Source organism: Mustela putorius, unplaced genomic scaffold (assembly GCF_011764305.1).
Source record: "Mustela putorius furo isolate JIRA1106 unplaced genomic scaffold, ASM1176430v1.1 tig00000585_pilon_pilon_pilon, whole genome shotgun sequence".
NCBI lineage: Eukaryota > Metazoa > Chordata > Mammalia > Carnivora > Mustelidae > Mustela > Mustela putorius.
In genome coordinates, this window is record NW_025421424.1 from 10,908,428 (window position 1) to 10,930,584 (window position 22,157).

Below are 22,157 nucleotides of genomic sequence, written 5' to 3' on the forward strand. Positions count from 1 at the left end.
TTAGATTTCTTTTAATCTATGGATTTCTTTCCCTCTTTTTCTCTCTCTCTTTTCCCCCCTCCCTGTTGAGGAAACAGAGTAATTTCTTCACAGACTTTCCCAGGGATCAACCCCCTTGATTGTTGGAAATTTTAAATCTGCATTCCCAACAGTCTTTCATGTAAGCTGTGACCACGACCTAGCTTCTCCCAAGCAGATGCCCCCATATGTGCCTTCTAGGTGGCATCAAGCCAGGAGAGACACAATCTTCAGGGTGGTGCTGGAGTGTCTGAGTCCCCCCCGGGGACACCTGTGGTAGGGCTCTGGGCTCTTGTCCCTGCAACCCCAGGAACCAAGTAGCAGGTGGGGGGTGGCAGTCTCAGTGTCCCTCCTGCTGCAGCTCCTCATCCTACCAGGGAGTCTGTAAGCCCTCCCCTCCCTGCAACAATCCCTTTAGATGCAAACTGGCTGGAGAACATTCTGGTGACTGTGGGGGGTGGTGATTAAGAATAAGCCTTAATTCTGCGTAGTGCTTTAGAGTTGACAAAACACTTTCACAGGGGGCCCCTGGTTGACTCAGCCGGTTGAGCATCTGACTGTTGGTTTCTTGAGGATCGAGCCCCACACTGGGCTGCAGGGAGTCAGCTTGAGATTGTCCCTCACCCTCTCCCCCTGCCCCTCCCTGCTCGCTTTCCGTCAACAAAACAAAACAAAACAAAACAAAAACAAAAACCACTTTCACATGTATCACGTCATGGGTGCTCTTAACTACCCCACAATGGGGAGCATTCTTATCCCCACTGAACAGATGAGCACATTGAGGCTCAGACCAAGCATCTAATCCAAACTCCCACTGCTATTCCGCCATGGTGCTGCTTAGACAAGGTCCGGGGATCTGAGCGCCCCATGCTTTTCTCCTTCTGTGGGACTGTGTTGGAGAAGGTGGGCAGCAAGAGATCAGGAAAGGCAGCCACCCAGGCTACTCCATCACCCCAATTCTCACCAAAATCCCTCCAGAGTCCCTGTTCCAGCCTGCATTTGGAGAGGGTGCAGCTGGTGTTGGTCAGGGCAATAAAGTGGAAGAGGCTCAAGGGAACCCAGGGAACATGGAGGTTCTCTTCAATGCAAGTTTAAGGGTCAAGTTTAAGTAGTCTGGATGAGAGGAGGAGCCAGTGGGGGGCTCCGAGGGCCTCTCCCCTGCCACCTCTGATGGACAGCAGCTTTGATCCCAGGGTCTGAGCTCATAAATAACGTCCCCAGTGCGGGCACCCTGGGGCTTCTCCACGGGCGGCTGGCTGACAGCAGGGCCTCCGTGGACAGCCCCAGCACCACTGCTGCGGGCTGTGATGGGTTTGGCCAGTCGGCCAACAGTAGTTACCTCAGATTTATCACCCTTCTGCACAGGCAGAGGGAGCCGCTAAAGGCTGCCAGAGAGCCCTTAAATCACCATAATGGGAAATGCTGTCGGAGGGAGCAGAGGGCAGGTAGGTAGGAGCCATCCTGGGGGCTTGGGCTTCCCACTGGCTCCTTGGGTTACAGTCCCTCCAGAGGATGGAAAGCTCTGGAGCCCAGTGGAGCCAAGAAGCTCCCCAGGGAAGAGAGCCAGGAAGGACCACGGGAAATGAGCCAAGAGAATGAGGGTGCCCAGTGACTGCTGGGCTGGGCTGGGCTGGGCAGAGGCATGCGAGTGCAGGGGCCCAGCACCCGAACAGCTAGACACTTGACTGGGAGAAGCAGCTCGCTGCCATGACAGAGCCTGCACGTGCATCAGCCCCAAGAGTCCCACCACCCTGGTAGCATGACCATCTGCAAGCAAAGCTGTTTGGAGCAACCCTATGTGTGTGTGCAGACATCTGTGCCCGCTCTCGGGGGGTGACTGTCCAGGGGTCTAGATCAGCAACAAGGTACACATGTGCAGTGAGGCCATTTGCCATTGCACTTGAGCACAGGGCTGGGTAGGTGTGCCTGGGAATTACCACTGCAGATGTTGGCAGGCAGGTGCAGGGTCAGGACATACTCCACATAGTAGGTTCCGGGTCCCTGTCCACGCCTGCGCACTGGGTGAGCCTGGATAAATACAGGAGAAAGAAGACATGGGGAAGAGGATGCCTGGGTGGCTCAGTCGGTTAAGCATCTATAGGCTCAGGTCATGATCCCAGAGTCTTGGGATCAAGACCCGCACTGGGCAGTGAGTCTGTTTCTCCCTCTCCTTCTGCCCTTCTGCCTGCTTGTGCTTCCTCTCTCCCTCATTCTCTATTCAAATAAATAAATAAAATATTAAAAAAAAAAAAAAAACCACGACACGGGGAAGACAAGGAGAGGAGCCAGTGGTGGCATTCACTAAGACACCTAGGAATGACTGAATGGGATGAGAAGAAAGGGAAGGCGGGCAGAGGAATGGTGCAGAGACATAACGAACAGAGAGAGAGCCAGCTAAAATAAAGTGCCCAGATGTCCACACAATGCAGTCAATTCAGCCCCAAATGTGGTCAGAAAGAACAGGAGGGAAAGGGTAGGGGAGAGGTACAGCAAGAAACCCAGAAAGGAAGGAGAGGAGGAAGGTGACCCAAGAGGGGCGGAAAGGGGCAAGGTACCCAGCAGGAACGCCATGAGCTCCAGAGGAACCCACACCTGGGCTTTGTAGCCATTCTCACCTCAGCTGGCTCCTTGAGCGGCTGGCTCAGCAACCCCACCTCCCCCAGGGCAGCCTGCCCTTGGGCCACTCCCCTGCCGCAGGCTGGCACCCACTGACACTCAGCTCAGAGCACAAGGAATGCCGTCCAGTCTGGGGCAGAGAGATGAAAAACAAGCAGAGAAGGGGATCTGATCTCTGATATCCATGGGCTGATGTGCATGTAGGTGCAGGGGCCCCTGCAAAAGACAGCTGCCACCCAGTACCCAAACGTGCGCACCCACCTGTCCAGCTCCTTGTCCCTGTGCATCCCTTGAACACCCCTGTCCCACATGAGCCATTAGATCTCTTCCTGCAGCCCTAGAGGTTCCTGGGCTTGGCTCAGCAAAGCCTTCCTTTGCAGTCCTTGAATTTGCTGTGTGGGATCTTTTGGCTGGGCTGCCTGGGTGGAGCCAAGGACCCTGGGCTCCAGGAACCTGAACTCCACAAGGCAAGGACTGGACCCTAACACAGCAAATGGCACAGAACCTCCAGCTCGCTCTGCACACCTGGCTCTGCCCCTGTAGATGCCACCTTGTGAGTCTGAGGTATAGGAGCTGTCTTTGTGTTTGTAAGTGTGCACCTGGGTGTGTCTGTGTGGTTCCAGGTGTCCTGAGGCATCGAGCAAGGTCAGAAGCTGGGTGCACTAAACCAGGTGACATTTCTCCAGGCATGACATGGGGAGCCTAGGTGTGAGGAAGAGTCCCTCACGTCTCCTTTGACTGCCCTCCTTTCCCATCCTTCACTGGCTCATATGCTACCTCCTCCCGGAAGCCTCCCTAGGCTTGGCTGGATCCATCACAGCCCCAGGGCAGAAACTAAACCTTTAGTGCATTTATTATCAATGATTTCATTCATAAATGCAAACCTATGTACCATACCCCAATGTAGGGGACAGGATGCAAGGTGGCCCCCCACGATCTCTCTCTCCTGGTGTCTATGCCTTTGTGAGATCTCTTTCCCAAGAATGTGAGTGGGACCCATGACTTGCTTCTAACAGAATCAGGCATCCAGGGGCTCTGCTGCACCTGGAACATTGTTAACCCTCTCTTTCTCCAACATCTACAAGAATTTCCATCCTGGGGGCGCCTGGGTGGCTCAGTGGGTTGAAGCCTCTGCCTTCGGCTCAGGTCATGATCCCAGAGTCCTAGGATCAAGCCCCACATTGGGCTCTCTGCTCAGCGGGGAGCCTGTTTCCTCCTCTCTGTCTGCCTCTCTGCCTACTTGTGATCTCTGTCAAATAAAATCTTTAAAAAAAAAATTCCATCCTGAAAGACATTCCCTGCCCCATCATTTAGGTCTTGGGTTACAGCGATGTCCCCCGTGCCCCCTTCCCCTCAACAAACACAACCTCCCAGCTCAAACATGTGCTGTGGCTGGTCGGGAGGGGCTTCCCGAACTCCCTCTGCTGTCCATGCAGCACGGGACGCAAGGGGGCGCGCTTCCTTCTGCCGTCTCAGAAAGGCAGGGCTCCTCATCCACCTGCTTAAATGACCAGCGCAAAGCCCAGAACGTGGTAGGGCCGCTCTTAGTGTTTATTGATCGAAGAATAAAGGACTGATAAAAATAACCCAGCAAGAGGGATGCCGTGTGTGTTTCCAACGGAAAGACCATTTTGCCAGGAGCCAAGGGATTGAGCGCGTTGGCCTGCAGGTAATGCTTGAAGGAACCAGAAGCCAGATTGCTCTGTGGATAGAAACATGAAACTGGCTGTCCAGAGAGGCTTCCTCCCTGAGCAATGCTCGTGCCGGTAGGGACCTGTGTGCCCGTCCGTGGTGGAAGAGAGGCACTGTGGGGACTTCAGCGGCAGAGCTACATGCCCAGGGGCTGCCATTTAGAAAGACCACCTTCCCCATAACCATCATCCCTCACCTGGTGAAAGCAGAGGGGGGAGCCAGGAGTCTTCAGCAGGCTCAACGGTACAGGTCTAAATGTGAAATTAGGTGAAACTGGGCCCAGGGAAGGATCTCCGTGGCAGGCAGCCTGAGAGCTCGGGTTCTCCATGCAGAAAAGGGTTCTCACCTATTTCTGGAGCGTCTGCCCCCCACCCCACCTCCTCGTGTAGCACCTGTTGCTCCTGATACCTGTGAGTTCTTCCACCAGAGGACAAAACCTGCCAGTGCAAAATGAGGAACTTGGCATTGAGTGAAACATCCCGGGAGAGGTAACGAAGAGAAGCAAATTCTCGAGAGGTTCCAATGACCGCGCCTGTGCCTCCTGGCCTGTGCTCAGCTCTGGTGGGCAGGGACAGGGTGGGCGGGGAGGGGGGTGTTGGGAAGGGTGGAGTCAGCCGCTGGAGGCAGAGCACCTTTCCTTCCACTCCCTTGGGAGTGGAGTCAGCCACCCTGGGCGCTGGGGACAGAAGCCGTGAGATGTGCCCTCAGCCAGCCCTGACACCTCCGCTAACTGGAGAGAAAACAAGGGCTTCCCCGTCATTCATGCCAGCTTCTCTCAGCAAAACGAATAAAACGGCTCACTTATTTTTATCGCCCACAGATTTCTTAGGAAATGGGCTATTAGTTCCCCTAATGTAAAGATAATAGGCTCGTCCCCCCTGGCAAATGGCACAGCCCCAGCCCAAACACGCTCACGGAACCTTCGGAAAGCCTCTTCTCTGGAGGACGGAGGATGGGAGGAACTGCCTGGAGTAGGAGTGGAGAGCAACCAAAGAGCAGGCCGGTGGGTGCTGGTGGCAGCCACCCCATGCTGAGTCCTCAGCGCCCCCCGGGGAGAGGTCACACCTGACATAGCTCACATCCTCAGAGATCCAACTTCCCTATCCTCTTGGCCTACAGGGCAGGGGCTGGGGCATTGGAGGAGGAGATGCTCATTGGCTGAATGAGGGTCTCTCTGCTATAAAGCAGGCTCACTGAGCCAGAGACCTGGTTTCGGGGGCTCTTCCGGCCATGCCACTGCCCCCTCAGAAGACATCACTCTAGATTGCACATTCTTCATGAAACCCTCACCAACATCTGGCGCTGGGAAGTAGAGGCTGTTAGCATGGCCCTGCTGGTAATCACAGGCTGATGAAAAAGTGAATACAACGCGAAAATTCGGGCTGATGCATGCTTACCCTCCCTCCCTCATTCCACATGGGAATTCCTCCTCTCTCTCCTGCCCTCACACAAGGGGCTGAGACACCGTCTGGCATTATAAGACAATTAACATTTAAACAACACATAGTTTAGGGGTACCGACCCCCTCCCCCACCCTGCCCCACATAGTAAAAAATCCACATAAAACGTTTGACTCCCCCTCAGACTTAACTACTAACATGCAACTGTTGACCGGAAGCCTTACCAATAACACAAACAGCCGATGAACACATATTTTGCATGTTATGTGTATTATATACCGTATTCTTGCAATGAAGTGAGAGGAAAGAAAATGTTTTTAAGAAAATCCCGAGGAAGAGAAAATACATTTGCGGCACTGTACTGTATTTATTGAAAGATATCCACCCAGAAGGGGACCTGCGCCGTTCAGACCTGTGTGATTTAAGGCTCAGCTTTCGAGTGGGGGCCCCCTAACAGGTGACAAACGTGGGCATGAGACAGGCTGAGGAAGTTAGTCCAAGTCACGCGTCAAGCCCGTGGCTGAACTAGGACTCAAGTCAGTCACGGGGCCCCCCAAGCCAAGGACAGAAGCTTTCCCGGGGAAGTGGGCCCTGCTGTTCCTTTCAGGAGCTCGTCCTTCATCCCCTGTCCGTCTCCATCACAGGACAGAGCCACTGCAGTAACAGCACATCAGGGACTTGGGCAGACAGGCTCTCAGGGAGCTCCCTGCCCCCTCACACACAGGGTGCGGGCTCCTCAGCCCTAGGCAAGGACTGCTCTCTCCACCAGGACAGAGGACAAGTCTGGCGTTCCTGTTGCCTGCAGAATGGGCCCCCTGTGAGAGCCCAGCACTCTGCAAGGTGGTGGCTTTGCCTGGGTATCTCTCTAGTCACACAGGCTGCTCTCTATTTTCTGTTGCTGCTTTACTTGTCACATTTCTGCCCTGTCTCTCCACCCAGGCCACAGGCTCTGTGGGGACAAGGATGGATGTTGGCAGGTAGCATTCTTGGTCCCGGGGAGCCTGGGCAGTGCTGGGCAGAGGATGGGGGCTCAGAGACATCTACTGATTGCTGAGAATTGGGGTGGGGGGAGGGGGCCGAGGCAAGGGTCTATCACGCTGACCCCAGGGAGTGAGTGTGCAAACCACCTTTTCTTCCCCAAGCCTCAGTTTCCTGCGATTCTTGGTCTGTGTGTGTCTCCCTAAGAATCCAGGCCTGACACACAGAAGGTGCTCTCTTCCCACTCCTGTCTCTGCGAGCTCTGCCCCTTAAACTGTGCAAAGCATAAGCAGACAGCAGGGACAGCCTCATGCAGAGGTCAAGGGGCAGCTACCCAACATTCCTTGTCTCTTGGCTGTCAGATGTCTCGAGGGTCGGTATCATGGTCTGAGGATGGATAGAGATGAACTCACATCATCTGTCTCTCTGTCCCAAAGGAGAAAGAGGGTCTGTCTAAAGCCACGGAGACTCTGGACAGGAGGTCTGCTGACAGACTGGAAGGTTGCCCCGAAGGGTCTGTCCAGCCTAGGGCGAGGTGTCCAGCCCACCCCTTCAGGACCATCTGCAGGGTGATCAGAACCCCTTCAAGGATGGTGAAGGGGGGTGGACTCACACTATGTTTCAGAGGGGGTACCACGGGCCCCAGAGAGGACAGAGGGGTCTGCAAGCCCTCTGGCTTCTCTAAAGCCCCCCAAGAGGGATTGGGGAGTCACCGGGGAACCACAGAAGGACGAGGCCAGGCGAATTTGAGCATGCAAACTCCAAGTAGGAGAGGCTAGTTTACTGCTCAGCCTTCCCCTCCTCCCTGTCCTCCTCCTCTTTGTCTTTCTCCTCCTCCTCTTTGTCTTGGGGCTTTAAGGTCTCGTCGGCCTCAGGCCCCTTCTCCCCTGTGGGCTCCGCCAGGGGCTCCTCTATCAGGAGGTACCGGGCCAGCTGCTCTAGGTCCCCCAGGCTTATCCTCCGCAGGCGCTCCTGGTGCTCCCGCCGCAGCAGCTGCAGCACCGCCTTGGTGTCATGGGGCTCGAAGTGCTTGGCCAGGACCAGGCCCAGATGGTGCCACAAGGGCTGGGGCGGGTGGGCCTCCGCGGCCGCTGTCTTTGCCAAGGGCCGCATGATGACATTGATGGAGGCATTGGGCCCGATGCAGTAGTCGGAGAGACGCTTGTCATCAGCCAGATGCTGGCCTCGGAAGAGCAGGTGCTGCCGCTCCTCCGGCACCTGCAGGTGCTCCGACACCAGCTTCTTCAGCATGGCCACACTCTCCTGCCCGGACACCTTCAGGCTGCATCTCCGGCCCAGAAGCAGCTTGACTGTGAGAATCATCGGGCCAGGAATAGAATCAGGAGGGATCCATGCTCCGCGGCTGCCCTGAAGGTTAAGGGCCAGTGCAGAAGACGGTGGTTTCTCCCTATCAATGGAGGGCGGTGGTGCTGGGAGGCCAGGATCGCAGCCCAAAAAGGCAGACATTGGCTAATGCTTCATGACATCACAATGCGGGGGGGTGGGGCTCATTCTGAGTGCGGGACTCTGGAGAACAGAGGGACATTGCGAGCACAGGACATCCTTCCTCCATAAAGGGAGAAAGGAGAGTAGGGTAGGGAGCAGGAGGGTCCAAAAGGAGAGGGTAGGGGAAGGAAACGTGACCTCATTGATTCATCAACACATATGTACTGGGTGCCTTCTTTGCCAGGACCTGTCCCCAAGGAGACATCCGGTCACAGTGGATACTTCCTGCCCTCATGAAGCATTCAGTCTAGTCAGCCGGTTAACATTTATTTGTCAGGTGTCTTCTTTCTGTCAAGCACTTGATACGCTCTCTCGGATTGGGGTTACCAGACACGAACCCAGAGACCAGGATTCTGGGCACATGTTGAGCTGGGGGGTGGCCCCAGGAAGCAGCAGTAGGAGTTGAGGAAGTTATACAATGCAGCGGGGGAAGACAAAACTGCAGTAACAAGCTGGTGGCCCTAGCGAGCAACCAGGAGGCTTCAATCCTGCCAGGTGCCCCAGAAGGTTCATTGTATTCACCTGAGTTGTAGGCTCCTGCCTTTGGCTGTGTGGTCTGCCTAGGGGCAAAACATGTTTCTGTGACCAGAAAAAAATGGTTGGCCAGAGATGTGCATGCACTGTCCATGGGAGGGCTCAGGTGTGTGGAAGCGGGATCACAGAGAGGGTAGAACGGGTTCCCTGGCCATATCTGCTCCCCAGGCCCTGCCGTGCTGACTCCTCACCACTGCAGGGGCACTATGGCCATATTCTCTGTTGTTGCTGCCAGCGCAACAAATCGACCAGGAATTTGAGGGTAAGAGGATGAAGAAAAGAACTCAAGAAGCAAAGAGATGGGGCAGGAGGAGCACTGAGGAGGATGTCCAACAGTGCTGATTTTATTCCACATCTTAAAAGCATAAGACAGACCACAATAGAAGGAGTAATACATCAGTATCTAGTCAGATAACAGCAAGTTCCTATAACAAGTTTACATTAACTACAAACAAATCTCGTGATGCCAGGTAGTCACAGCTAATGCCATTAGCTACTATTGATACAAGAAGTTACAATCAACCAGGGAGTGGATTATGGGCAGTACAGGAACAACAAAGACCAACTAAGAATTATGACCCTAACCGCATTGTTCCCTTCCGAAGGGAGAACCTGTGGGAAGTCACGTAGGCGAGCGCACGACATACAGCACAGACCCTCTCAGTGCTACTCAACCTTTCCCGTCCGTAACCCTTTATTAAGGTGTCTGGACTTTAAAGGAGACACAAGTCAGGGCCTGGTTTGATCCACGACTCCAACCGTGCCGTGGCCTCCAACACTGTGTGCCAGAAGAGAGACCACGGAGCTCAGCTTACCCACGCGGCAAGCGGACAGCATAGCTATGTCTTCACTGTCAGCACATGTGGCCTTCTGAGCTATCGGCCCAGGGTCTCCCGTGTGCTGGGCACTCGGCAGATCCCTGGGGCTCGGAGGTGAATGGGGAACACGTGTGGGGCCTTGGCCTAGGCCATGTCAGCTCCTTCTATTGTGTTGAGTTTTCTGTTCCACTTGTTAAAGTTCTCCTAGGTCAAGCCCTTTATATATGCTGGCACATGTAAGCCCATGAAGAAGGTATCATAATGCATTTTTTAAAAGATTTTATTCATTTATTTGAGAAAGCAAGAGAGAGCATGAGTGGGGAGAGAGGCAGAGGCAGAGGGAGAGGGAAAAGCAGACTCACCGCTAAGCAGGGACCCCGGACCCAGGGTCGATCCCAGGACCCTGAGACCACAACCTGAGCAGAAGGCAGACGCTTAACCGATAGAGCCACCCAGGCTCCCCTCATAATGCATTTTAGAAGTGAGTGAGCATGAAGACCTAGCTGACTTCCCAACAGGTAGGGTAGTTTTGCTCAGGAGCCCCTCCCCCCTCTCCAACTCTCCTCACTCTCCGTGTTCCACTGCTATGCTTGGCTCCCTCCTCCTCTCCTCTCCCTCCAGCCTGGGTGACACATGGTCAAAACAACCTCCTCCAGGCTGCCAGCACCCTTGGGCTTTCCAGACCTTGCCCTTGCACAGCACCCAGCTCGGATCCCCTGCCCAGGGTCACTCCAACCACCATCCCTCTCTTCAGGCCCTGGCAGCCTCCGGCCGTTCTCACTCTCAGCAGGAACCCAAATTCTAGTCCATAGAGAAACCAAGCCCACTGGTCAGGAAGCCTCTGACATCTTGCCCTATCCCACCAACAAGAGTGCTGCCCCCCTCACCCCCAGCTGCTGCTCCAAACCCCACCTGCTCTCCCTTAACAAAGGAACCATCTCCTTATTTCTGTTTTTCCTCAGAAATGTCTCCAAAATCCACCCCTCAGCTGCATCTCCACTGACCCCAAGCCAATCCAGGCTCTCACCTTCCTCCAGTCTGTAGCTCGGAATTCATAGTTGATCTCTGTCCAGTCCCACTCGCGTGGGTCCCTTCATGCTGCAGCCAAAGAAGTCTTCCTAAATAAAAATGAGGCCAAGTCCCTCCTCTGGATAACACCTTCCAGTTTAATCCTTTCAGCCTTTGGAACCAAAATCAGCCTCCTTAGCCTGGCACCTGAGAGCACCACCACTCCGCCCTGCTGGCCTCCCAAACCTCATTCCTTCCCTACACTGCTTCCTCCACTCCATCCAACCACCAGCCGTTCCCTCTACTTACTTGTCCCGTGTGAAGTCTTTGAGGCTGGCTAAAAACCACCTCCTCCATGAAGCCTTCTCTACTTTCCCCAGTCCTGGGAGAGGCAGTCCCTCCCTCCCTCTGCGTTTCTGTGAACCCTCTTGAGCATGCCTCCTGAGCACAGGTCTGTGTCTCCCTCACCGTCTGTCGGAGGGAGTGAGACTTACCAGTCCTTGTGACCCCTGCCACCAGCACAGAGACCAGGACAACAAAGACTTCAAATACACATCTGCTGAATTAAGATAAAATTTAAACCTGCTCAACTATGCAGGAGGACTCAGTATAGGATGTGGAAAGATAAAAAAAAAAAAAAAAACACAAAACAAACAAACAAACAAAAAACCTGCCTGCAGCCTCTCCCTTGCCCCTTCTCTCTTCCCCTAGAGAGATGAAAATCCAAAGTCACACAAAAAATAAATCAGAAAGTGATTCTAATCTTTACCAAAGGATCTTCTAAGGTATTCTTTAAATAGTCAGCTCCCTTAGTGCATTTGAAATAAGATGAAATTTGCAAATGTGCATATAGTGTGTGGGGTCCCTGTGGATTCCATGATGTCAGAGCATCTGCTCAGAGGGAGCAGCATGTGGATGAGGCTTCTCCCTGGCCAGCTGGAAGCTCCCAGCCTCTGGAGGGCAGGACTCTGCAGTGGATAAGCTGCGGGATGGGCGGTATTTGGGACCTGTGAGATGCCTAGAGCAGAGGTAATCCAAGAGGGCTTCCTGGAGGGGGCCAGGTTTGATTGTCTTCTATAGGATACAAAGGAAGGTGAGACAGCCTGCAATCTCCAGGCCCTGGGTCTTCTGAGGAAAGTGGCAGGACCCAGAGTTCTGAGCATGGAGGGAGGTAAGAACAAGCCATCTGGCATTAGCCTTCCCCCTCTTCAGACCACCTACCCAGTGAGGTGCTGTCCAGGACACTGGCAGGACTGGGGAAAGGTCTGGCTCTAGAAGCACGTGAGAGCCACATCTCAGGCTCCACCTCTCCAAGGCTACCTGGTTGGTGCCCTTGTGACAGGGGTTGTGAGGGCCACAACTCCTGGTCATGCTTTTCAAATCAGGTTTCTTGGTCTAGAGAGTCCCATGTTCCTAACAGGCCAAGAGGACAGAAGCGGCAGAATTGGGGGTGTCTAAGAAAACACCAGAAAGATGATCACCACCTGCTCCTGTCCCTGGGCCTGGGGCTCCCATCACCTTCCCTGAGGGGAAAAACAATGGGGGCATCCTGCTGGGCCCTCAAATCGTATCTGGAACCTGAAAAATTGGTCATTTTTCCCATGCAATTGCTTGTCTTAATTATGCAATTAGCATGACAAAATGTAATTGTGTAATCAGAGCGTGCAATCAGACAATGATTGCCATAATTAGGGGGAAGGTTAGCAGGAATGACTGGGTTTTGTGACTTGAGGGTAAGTATTGAACAGGTGCCCGGAGAACGCCGGATGGAGATGGGCTTGGACCCTCTAAGGCAATTGTGTTACCGGGAAACAAGTGCAATGTCTGTGTTGGGGTCAGGGGTCTGGTGACAGGTCTGTGTACACCAAGGTACCTCAGGGCCCTGGCCATATTCCCGAGCCCAACCAATGACGTTGGTCCGTTGGTCCGCCGAGGCTGTCTGTGAACTCCCTGAACTAATCGCCCTATGTCCAGCTGCCAGCCTGGGGCCTGCCTGAAGCAAGCCGCCTCCTTGAGTTTCATTTGCCTGCTCTGTCTCATGGGCTCCGGTCCCTGCTCACCTGTCCTTGTAGGTCGTGCCCCCAGGCCCCAGCCTAGTGCCTGATCCGCGAAGGCATTCAGGGCACATTTATATAAGCGAATCAATGTAAGGGCCCCAGGAAGCTCTCACTGTGTGCACAGGTAGGCGGGCCATGAGTGGCCAGCCCAGGGGAAGACGCTCAGATAGCTGGGGGTCTCTGGGCTTTGGGGAGAGCACAAACACTCCCTGGGACTGCACAAGAAGCTCATCAAAAAGATAAGTATGGCCTCTGTCCACCTCCCTCCCTGGGCCAGTTATCGAGTTATCACACTTTAATGACATCTGGCTGGCCTTCCAGGAGCGAAACCAAAAGACACAGGGAAGAGAGAACACAGAGAAGCTGTGGGAGAAGCAGTCACTGAGACCAAGCCAGCAAAAGACAGATGAGGGACAGAAAGGGGAGGGATGGGGATGGAGAGCATGAGGGCTGAGCACAGGACAGGCGGAAAGGGGGCATACGGGGAGAAGCAAGAAAGGGGCCGGAGAGAAGGTGCAGGGCCCAGGAGCAGTGTGCAGGGGCAGCAAGAAGGCACGCTTGTCCTAGGGGAGCAAAGAGTATCGAAGGAGGAGCAGGGAGGACTTGTGAATGAAAAAGAAGTGTAGTAAAGACTTCTGTAGCCTCCCTTCTGAGAGCAGGGACCCTCTTCTTTCCCATCACAGCCTGCAAATGGTCCGTGGCAAACTCTGGCAGAGAGCGAAGCCTGGGCAGCCGTTCCCTGGCAGAGGAGCTGAGGGCCTGGAGCTGTGATTCTAGGCCCCCTGTGGCCTCCAGTCTCGTGCCCCCCTCACCAGTACCCCACTATGCTGCAGGGGCCCCTGGGTGCCAGTGAGGCCCACGCTCTGCAGGGGCACTCTCTGAGATCCTGGAAGAGAGAATGCTGACTATCAGACAGGGCGAGGGTGGGCACTGGCAGGTCCCCAGACAGCCCCACGGCAACGGCTGCCCTCAGGCCCACCACTGTGCTGCCAAGACCCCCCTCAGCCAGTGCCACCTCCTGTAGCTCTCACTGGGACCACTTGCCCCTTGCAGGAGGGGTGTCTCGGGCTGCTCTGCATTCAGGCAGGCCTAGGCCAGGCCAGAAGGGGCAGCTCTTTAGGCCGCCCCTGTTCCCGGCTGCCCTCTGAGGAGTTTGGCACACAGTGGGTGCTTGCTGGGTACATGAGGCCCACAGCCCGTGCCTCATCCTCTGGCTGGCACAGGCCGTCTCAGCAGCTGCATGGAAGTGGGTCTGCGGCTGCTCCAAGGGGAACCCTAAGGTCTCCCTGACAGGTCTCAGGGAGCTGAGGCTGAGGCATGGGGGCCTGGGCTGGGCAGAACCCAGGGAGCTGGAGCGGAAGGAAGGCGGCAGGTAACGAACGTGGGGCCACTGGAAACGTCCCAGCCCTGCCCTCACTGACTGTGGGCCGCCCAGACTCTCTGTGGGCCTTGGTCCTTGTACCAGAGGATGTTCTGCTGTTTGCCACTGTCCTGGAGCCCCCAGAGGTCAGACCCTGGCTGCAGGCAGCTGGAAGTCTAGCCCTGCCCCTCAGAGGCCAGCCTCCCACCTAGAAAGCCCCGTGGGGTGCGGCCTGCCCACTGTGACCACTAGATGTCACTGGTGACCTCCCAGGCCTGCTCCAGCAACCTCCCCAGGAGGTTCGGGCCTGGTCTCCCTCACACTGCCAGTCGTCCCCTGCCCATACCCCAGCCCATGCCTTGCAGGGCTCATCCCAGGCACAGACATCAGTGCCCACTCTGCGGCACGAGGAGAGGATAGTAAGACGAGCCCGTCTGTGGGACACACACACACAAACCCACCATTTCGGCCCTGGGCATAGACTTTACCACGGAGGGAAGGGACTCTGGACCCCCACCAGCCCAGCCAGAGAGGCTTTGCTCTCAGGGAGGTCTTGGGATGGGTCTGAAAAAGGAGCAGGGGCCGCCCCAGGGACAAAGGCAAGAAGGGCATCCTGGCTGGGGGTCCGGGCACAAGTGCAAGTCCATGGGGAGGAGCGTGGACTCCGGTGTCGCTGGAGTACAGTGGCAGGCAGGTGAGGTAGGGCTGACCCTGGGCAGGGACAAAATAAGCAGCAGGTCGCCTTCACAGAAGTGTGCTTTCCAGGGGCTGAAATGTCTCTGAGTTAAAGGTAACACATGCTAAGTCCCTTCAGGGCACCAGGAGTCCCAAAGGAGCAGCCCACAGCAACCGCTCACTCTCTTATTCACACACACACACACACACACACACACACACACACAGATATACACATGCTCTGCTGAGTTAAGCTGAGATCAGTAGAGGAGCTCCTTTCCCACACTCTCTGAGCTCTGCCAGGGCTGGAGAAATGCCAGGACCCCAAGCAGCACTCCACTGCCTAGACTGAGCTCCCGCCTCCCTCAGCACCTTCTCTGGGAGGGGATGACACCCATGGTGTGGCTGGTGGCTCACCATCTCCAGTGGGTAGGGGTGGTGGGGACTTACCACGATCCATCCACCCTGGGCTGTGAGATTGCAACTAAAATAGCTTGCATCACCCCATAGCCATGGTCCTGCGACATTCATTTGAACATACTGCATGGGGGCACCTGAGTGGCTCAGTGAGTTAAGCCTCTGCCTTCTGCTCAGGTCATGATCCCAGGGTCCTGGGATTGAGCCCCGCATTGGGCTCTCTACTTAGCAGGGAGCCTGCTTCTCCCTCTCTCTCAGCCTGCCTCTCTGTCTACTTGTGAACGCTCTCTCTTTCTGTGTCAAACAAATAGATATAAAAAATAAAAATGCATAAACATACTACATGTACTCTGGACTTGAGTGAAATGTACGGAAACCTTCCTGGACTGGGATTCCGCCAGATGACTCTCAGACAAGGAAATCGTCAGCAAGTACTGGGGTGGGAGGGGGGCGGGGGGCAAGGGGGTGGGGACTCCGATCCATGAGGTCAGGGCTTGTTATTCACGCCCATACCCTGCCGTGCACATCACACTACGCATGTGCCAGGCATGGCATATGCACGCTGGACTGTGGGGAGTGGATTCGGCAGACTCCCAGGAACAAAAGCGAGTGCTCTGACTGGGCTCGGACCTGGCAGGTGGGGCACCAAGGGGCAGATGTCAAGGGGGAGAAGCCGTTCTCATCAGTCCTAGAAAAGGGGACAAACCCTGGGAAGCGAGTTTAGGCAGAGCCCGCTGTCGCGTCCTTCAGGGCAGGACAGAGGAGCTAACTATGGAAAGCCTCCTCCCAGGCCAGTTTCAGAAAGTCGGCCAGGAGACCGAGGGCAGCACCTGCTCAGAGAGTATCAGAGGCCTGGGGAGGGGTCTGTGGGGCCAGGGAGGAGAGTGTCCTCCTCACCTGGGGCCAGGGAGTGGGGTGAGCCAAAGGGCCCTGGTGGCTGAGGCAGGGGTTGACATCCTGCGCCAGGTAGACAGCATCTTGGGGTAGATTCTCAGTCATTACACAGGCGCTCTGGAACCCCGCACGTGTCCCCCAGCCCCTGCGTACTGTTTCTCCTTTTAAAGTGCTTTTGGGAAAAAAAAAATCCATAATCTTGTCTTGCGACTACAAGAAAAAAAGATTTATTGACCTCTAGGCTGGAGAAGCAAGGGGTTCGTGGGTCACACAGAATGGTGGCAGCTACAGAGAGCCGTCTGAGGGCCAGATGGGTCCTGGAGGGGCTGGCATTTGTGGGTACGACCCCCAGCCCACACCCAGAATGGCTTTGATGAATGCTCCCTTCCCCCCAGGAGTGATTGTTCCTTTGAAGATCTGTGTCATCAATCAGAGTGGCGGGAAGCCGCCGACGCGTTGCACAGATGAAGCGGGACGCATGAGAAGCGGGGACTGAAGAGATAGATGCCCACGGGGCCTGGCCTTGAGTGCCTCTTGCTGCTCTTGCAAGTCCGCAGCCGGCTCTGGATGGAGTGGCCCGGGGCCACTCTAAAGAGACAGCCACACTCATCTTGCAGACCCAAAGGGGCTCCCTGTTGCTCCTGGAGAGGAGCCAAGTCTGGATCTTCAAGGCCCAGCTGTTGGCCTAAGGGTGCTGAGGCCATATGTGGCTGAGATGCTGGCCTGCCAGACACTTGTCTCAGTTGAACTAAAAGCAGGTTCTTGCCAAGGGGGCTGGCATGTAATCTGCTGCCTGACCTTTGCCCCCAAAGGACACTGGAACGGAAGTGGGGGTCCAGAGGGGATAGAGGGCAGAAAGCTGGAACAGACCAGGTGAGGCTGGACTTGCAGGAACTGAGCTACCTGGAGGCAGGCCTCTAGCAGGAGAAGAGGGACCAAATCATAAGTGAACAAGGCAGCTAGTGAACTTGGACTCGATTCGGGCTTTGGTAACTCTGAGGAGCCCCGGTTGGCAGGCAGAGCAACGGGCTGCCCAGACCGCTGATTGCTGTGGCCATTGCCTGCCTGCTCTCCAGCCAGCAGCACCAACCATCCGCAGCCTGGAAAGAGCTGGAGCCAAAAGCAAGAGGGAGAAAACCCTATTCCAGCCAGTAGCTGATTGAATAGCCCTGGGAACAGCATGGGTTATAGCAACCAATAGAAAAACTCCAGCCCAATCAGAGGCTGCCCCCGACCCCGCCACCACACCCAAGGACTCAACTGAGTCATTCTGGTGTTATAACCCAAGCAAAAAACTGGTGCACTGATAGCCTGAAATCCCAGAGGATGGTCCTCCCTGGGCCACCAACATGGGCTCAGGGAGCTTCCGTCCTGCAGTGCTCCCTCAGCTGTAAGAGGATCACGTGGGACTTTAAAGGACCTTTGTCCTTTAAGCCCACCACCTAACAGATGTTCCTGGGACTCCTGGACAAGTCAACTCATCCTCTCACCCACAGGGACCTGATTCAGAGTGGAGTGGGAAGGGGCAGGGCTCATGGTCAGACAAGGAGTACCCAGCAGCCAGGGTACAAGATCCGAGGGTGGCAGGGCTGGTGAGAGTGGTCTGTGGGCTCTTTGTCCCAGAGTGAACTCGAGATGTCCAGGGAGTCATGGGGCAGCTGTCAGCCGGCCCCTCCCTTGGTCTCTCCAAAATACTGGCCCTAGTGATGCCCTTAACATATCTGCATCTCCTCGGAGTCCCCTGCGCCGGCTTCAGTAACTGCTGTCTTGAGACCATCTCTGGCAGTTATAATTGACCTGGATGCTAAGGGCTCAAAAGAGGCCTGGGGGTCAGTGGGCAGGGGGCCGGGTCATGGGTCCACTGGGTCTATGGACACCAGTGTGTCTGCGGTGATGGCCCTAGGGGCAGGAAGCAGGGCACGTGAGGGGACTGTGGGTTCCCTGCCTGCCAGATGGGAAGAGAATGCCTCCTGCCTGGACAGGTTTGGGGAAATGGATAAGAGGGACATGCCTATGGATTCTGACTCAGCTTGGGTGCTGTGTCGGGTCTTCAGCCTGAGGCCCCTCAAGTCCCTTGGCCGGATGGGCAAAGGCACAAGTCGCGACCAGGCTGGTTTCTTTGCCAGCCAGGAGCCCGTAGCCCAAGAATGGGGTCTGCTGGGGACCCTGTGGCTTTTCTCCCCGGGCTGCTTCAGGAATCACCCAGTGGTCGGTGCCCAAATCCCCCAGGCTGTCCAAAACCACAGTGCGTGCTCTCACACTCCCTACCTCACCCCCATCCCCACCACCCTGTGGGGACACAGCAGGGGAGAAGGATGAAAAGGGTGCTTGAGTGAGGAAAGATTTCGGATCAAGTTTTGGGAGGAATTTCTGAAATGAGCCTCAGAGCCTGCTTCCTGCAAACTTTGAGCGATAGAAAAATGAGCCCTGTTTAACTGAATCAAGTCAGACACAGAGTTAGTCAGAAGCAGGGGGATGGGCCACACGACTTTGACAAGCAGATGACCTTGACAAGCCCTCATTGGGAACTTGTCTGGGAGGGGGGCCGGACAGAAAGAGCCCCTGCCCTCTTGTACACCAGGCCTCACGTGAATGCAATGGGAAAAGGCCAACTGGGATGGAATCCTGTTTTGACCAGCAGAAGAGGTGACAATTGGTCCTGCCGTGGCCTAGCCTGAGGCCTCTGGGTTGTAGAATCACAGACTGTCGGAGGGATGGGGGGCCGAAGAAGCAAGCCCTGCCACCCCATCAAGAAACTGGGGCCCAGAGAGGTAGCTTGCTAGCTTCAGTCCTCTTTCCCAGGGGTCTCTGTACCTGGGGTCCCCTGGGGAGAACGCCCTTCCAGGAGAGGCATTGGCACCAAGCTCAAGGAAGTGGGACAGGGCAGCCTGGGGAGCCGCATGTGGGGATTGCTCCCCAAGGCCCAGCCAAGTTTCTGGGCCCCAGATGAGGAGTGAATCGCTGGTTCCCCCTGGAGGGGAGTAGTCAGTCACCCCATATAAGTTTATTTTTATACATGTCTGATCTATTTCACATCCGCTCAGATATTTTGACACATATACAGGAAATGTAACTCTCCCCCATATGGCAGTGTTTGGTTGGCCAGACCTGGGGAAACTCAATAGGGTCACAGAGGAGCAGAGGGGAGTTGTAGCATCAGGGAAGAATGCCAGAGGCCTGAGGCTGTGATGGGCACTTCGGGCCAGTAGGCGGGGACAGGGGTCATGGTCAGGTCAATCCAGGAATCCCCCTGCCCCTGTACAGAGCTCCAGGGCCCACGCCTAGGAGGCTGTGTGTGCTCTGGCTATGGCTGTCCCAGGAGGATGGGCTGAGGGTGAAGCCATCCAGCAAAGAACAATGAGAGTGAGCAGCCCAGGGCACGAGCCATTGGACAGAGGCAAGTCCAACGTGAGAGACAGGGACTGAGGTGCCGTGGGCCTCCGCAAAGGGGCAGATCAGCGCACAGGCGCCCTGGCACAAGGAAAGCCAGAGATCTGTAGCTCACGTGAAACAAAAGCCAGTCCCCTGCTGGTCCTTCCCCAGCCAGAACCAGGGACCTCACTTTGCCTCGTATGCAAATTGGGTGTGATATTACCCAGCTAGGAGGCTGGAGGATGAAAAGAAAGAATGCAGGCCCTGTTCCTCCGATAAAGGAGAACAGCTCTGCAAATTCTCTCCAAGAGTAAAGCAGGGAGGGGTACTGGGGTCTCCCACGAAGGGAGGGCGAAGTATGACAATGTGCCCGAGTCCCCTGGCATGAGGCCTGGCTGCAGGGTGGCCAGTGAACTTGGTTCTTCAGTTCTAGTCAAAAGACATAAAGCTCAGAGCCTAGAAAGCGGGAACCCATCAGGTCTTTAAAAGAAGCTGACAGCCTGGGGCGCCTGGGTGGCTCAGTGGGTTAAGCTGCTGCCTCCCACTCAGGTCATGATCTCAGGGTCCTGGGATCGAGTCCTGCATTGGGCGCTCTGCTCAGCAAGGAGCCTGCTTCCCTCTCTTTCTCTCTGCCTGCCTCTCTGTCTACTTGTGATCTCTGTCAAATAAACAAATAAAATCTTAAAAAAAAAAAAAAAAAAGCTGACAGCTTTTTTTTCCCCAGGGCCTGGGAAAAGCCAGGAGGGGCTCCTTCCTCCCCCATGTGGACCAGGGAAGCTCCTTCTCAGCTCTCCCAGAAAGAAAAGTAGACTCACACAGCCCATCACTCCACAAGGGACAGTGGACCAGAACAACGCACTGATTTTGTGGAGCTCTTCGGGTTTGTTGTTGTTGTTGTTGTTGTTTTGAAGTTCAAAGTTATGGTCATCGCATTCCTAGATGGTGTGCCATGGAGCCAGGGTGATGGATGGGCGTCCGCCACTCATGGAGTCAAGATAGGGGTAGACGCCCTGCTCTCTCCCTGTGATCCCTCAGTGCTGCCGTTGGACACAAGCATGGGCAAGACTGGCTGTGGCACAGCGTGCCCTGAATGAGGCTGTTTGGATCATTCTAGTCCTTAGAAACTGCACAGGTAGCTGGGCCTCTGCCTCCAACTCCAGGGCCTCCTTCCAGTACCCCTACCCCTGCTCCGGCCATGGGACACTGCTGGCCTGGAATATGTCACTGCCTTGGCCAACCGCTGGCTCCGGGGGGCTGGTTCAGGATCGAAAAGAACCCAGGAGGAGCCTCGCAGTCCCTCCTTGGTAAATGGAGTGTGACAGCCAAGAAGTTGCGAAGCCCTCCCCTTCCTCCATTCTCCTCTGGGACCCAAAGAATCGGAGCTCTGAAAAGCCCGAAGCCTGGGGAGTGTCAAGAGGGTGGAGGCTGCTCTTGGCCTCACCTCACCCCGTTCCCCCACCCACCTCCCTGTAAATTCTGGCGACACAACAGGAAGGCCCTTTAACTAGCACATAAAAGTGCTGTGGGCTTTCAAAGCCCCCGCCCCGGTGTTTACGGGGAGCCCTGAGACATTTATGGGCCATTTCCAACCCCCTTCCCGCTGACCTACTGAGGCATCTTGGTTTCTAGCTGTGGTGTGGGAAACTGTCACAGCCCAGGTAAGGGCCAGTGTGGGGTCTGGAAGGAGGATGGGAGACTCCTGCCCCCGGGGGGTGCCAGGCCAAGTCTCTATGGGTCAGGCAGTCTGCTGGGATCCCCCTCGGATCCGGCCCTTTGTCCTTGGGTCACAAAATAAGGACGCACCACGTTGTTATTTGACAACTGACTGGTTTGCGGCTAGAGTGATGATTAGATCAGTCTTGGAAGGGGCCCAGCAAACACCCCGGAAAGGTGATGAGGGCTGTGTCCCCATAGATATTCAGCCCATTCTGGAGGTGGCCAGGCAGGTGAGCTGTCGTAGGCTAGAATTCCAACAATGGACCTTTAAGATCTCGTTTCGCCTTGCTAGATGGTGAAGTTGTAGACTTGCGAGGATTTGGGGGAATTAGTAAGCATCTGCTCTCTGATGCAGAGCTAGGACTGCCCCAGGCCAGTAGACGCGGGGAGAGCCCAGGAGAGGCTTTTCCCTCAACCTGGTCTGGGATCCTCGCAGGTCCAGAGATCTCCTGGCTCTTAGTGCCTGGCGGGGCGGAAGGGAGCTCCCAGCCTGGGAGCTGACAGAAGCCCGGTGGCGGTGGCGGGTGGCAAGGAGAGATCTCTGCCGGCTCCTAGCTCCCGCCTGGAGAACTCAGCAAGGGGGAGCCATCCAAGCCCCACAGGCTCCCAAGGCAGATATGGAAGCCCCACACTGGGCCCTGCCAGCTGTCCCCTCTCCCCGGCCCCTTCCTACCCTTCTCCATGGCCCCTCCCTTCCTGACCCTCTTCTATCTCTTTGTCTGCTACATTCTGGGGGGACAGCTTTTGCTCCCTTCGATATTCCTTAGACTCACTCCTGTTCTCAGCATCATTCCATTTGGTTTTTACTGTTTCTTCTTCCCTTTTGCCTTTTGCTTCCTTTCTATTTGATCTAGCCATCTCTGCCCTCCTCTCTTAGACAAGATTGTCTTTTAAGGTCTCATGTGATGATGAAATCACATGATCTGAAGATCCAATGAATGTATGTGCTACGCTGGTACGTGTCAGGCTCCTCTCGGTTTCTTACTGCGCTGGAAACTCACATCCTTTCTCTGACGCTGAGCTTCTCCCCATTTTACAGGTGCAGACTTGAGGCTCAGTGCCCAGGCATGATTTGCTCAGAGCCACAGACCTATCA

The 22,157-nt window shown here is 55.4% G+C and overlaps 1 protein-coding gene across 1 annotated transcript; it reads right to left on the reverse strand.

Moving 5' to 3' along the window:
* Positions 1 to 7,435: 7,435 nt before the first annotated feature.
* On the reverse strand, positions 7,436 to 8,159 carry UBL4B (ubiquitin like 4B). The gene has a single exon (XM_004769727.3). It carries the CDS (start codon positions 8,025 to 8,027, stop codon positions 7,485 to 7,487), a length of 543 nt encoding a protein of 180 aa, XP_004769784.1. The 5' UTR covers positions 8,028 to 8,159; the 3' UTR covers positions 7,436 to 7,484.
* Between the last annotated feature and the right edge of the window lie 13,998 nt (positions 8,160 to 22,157).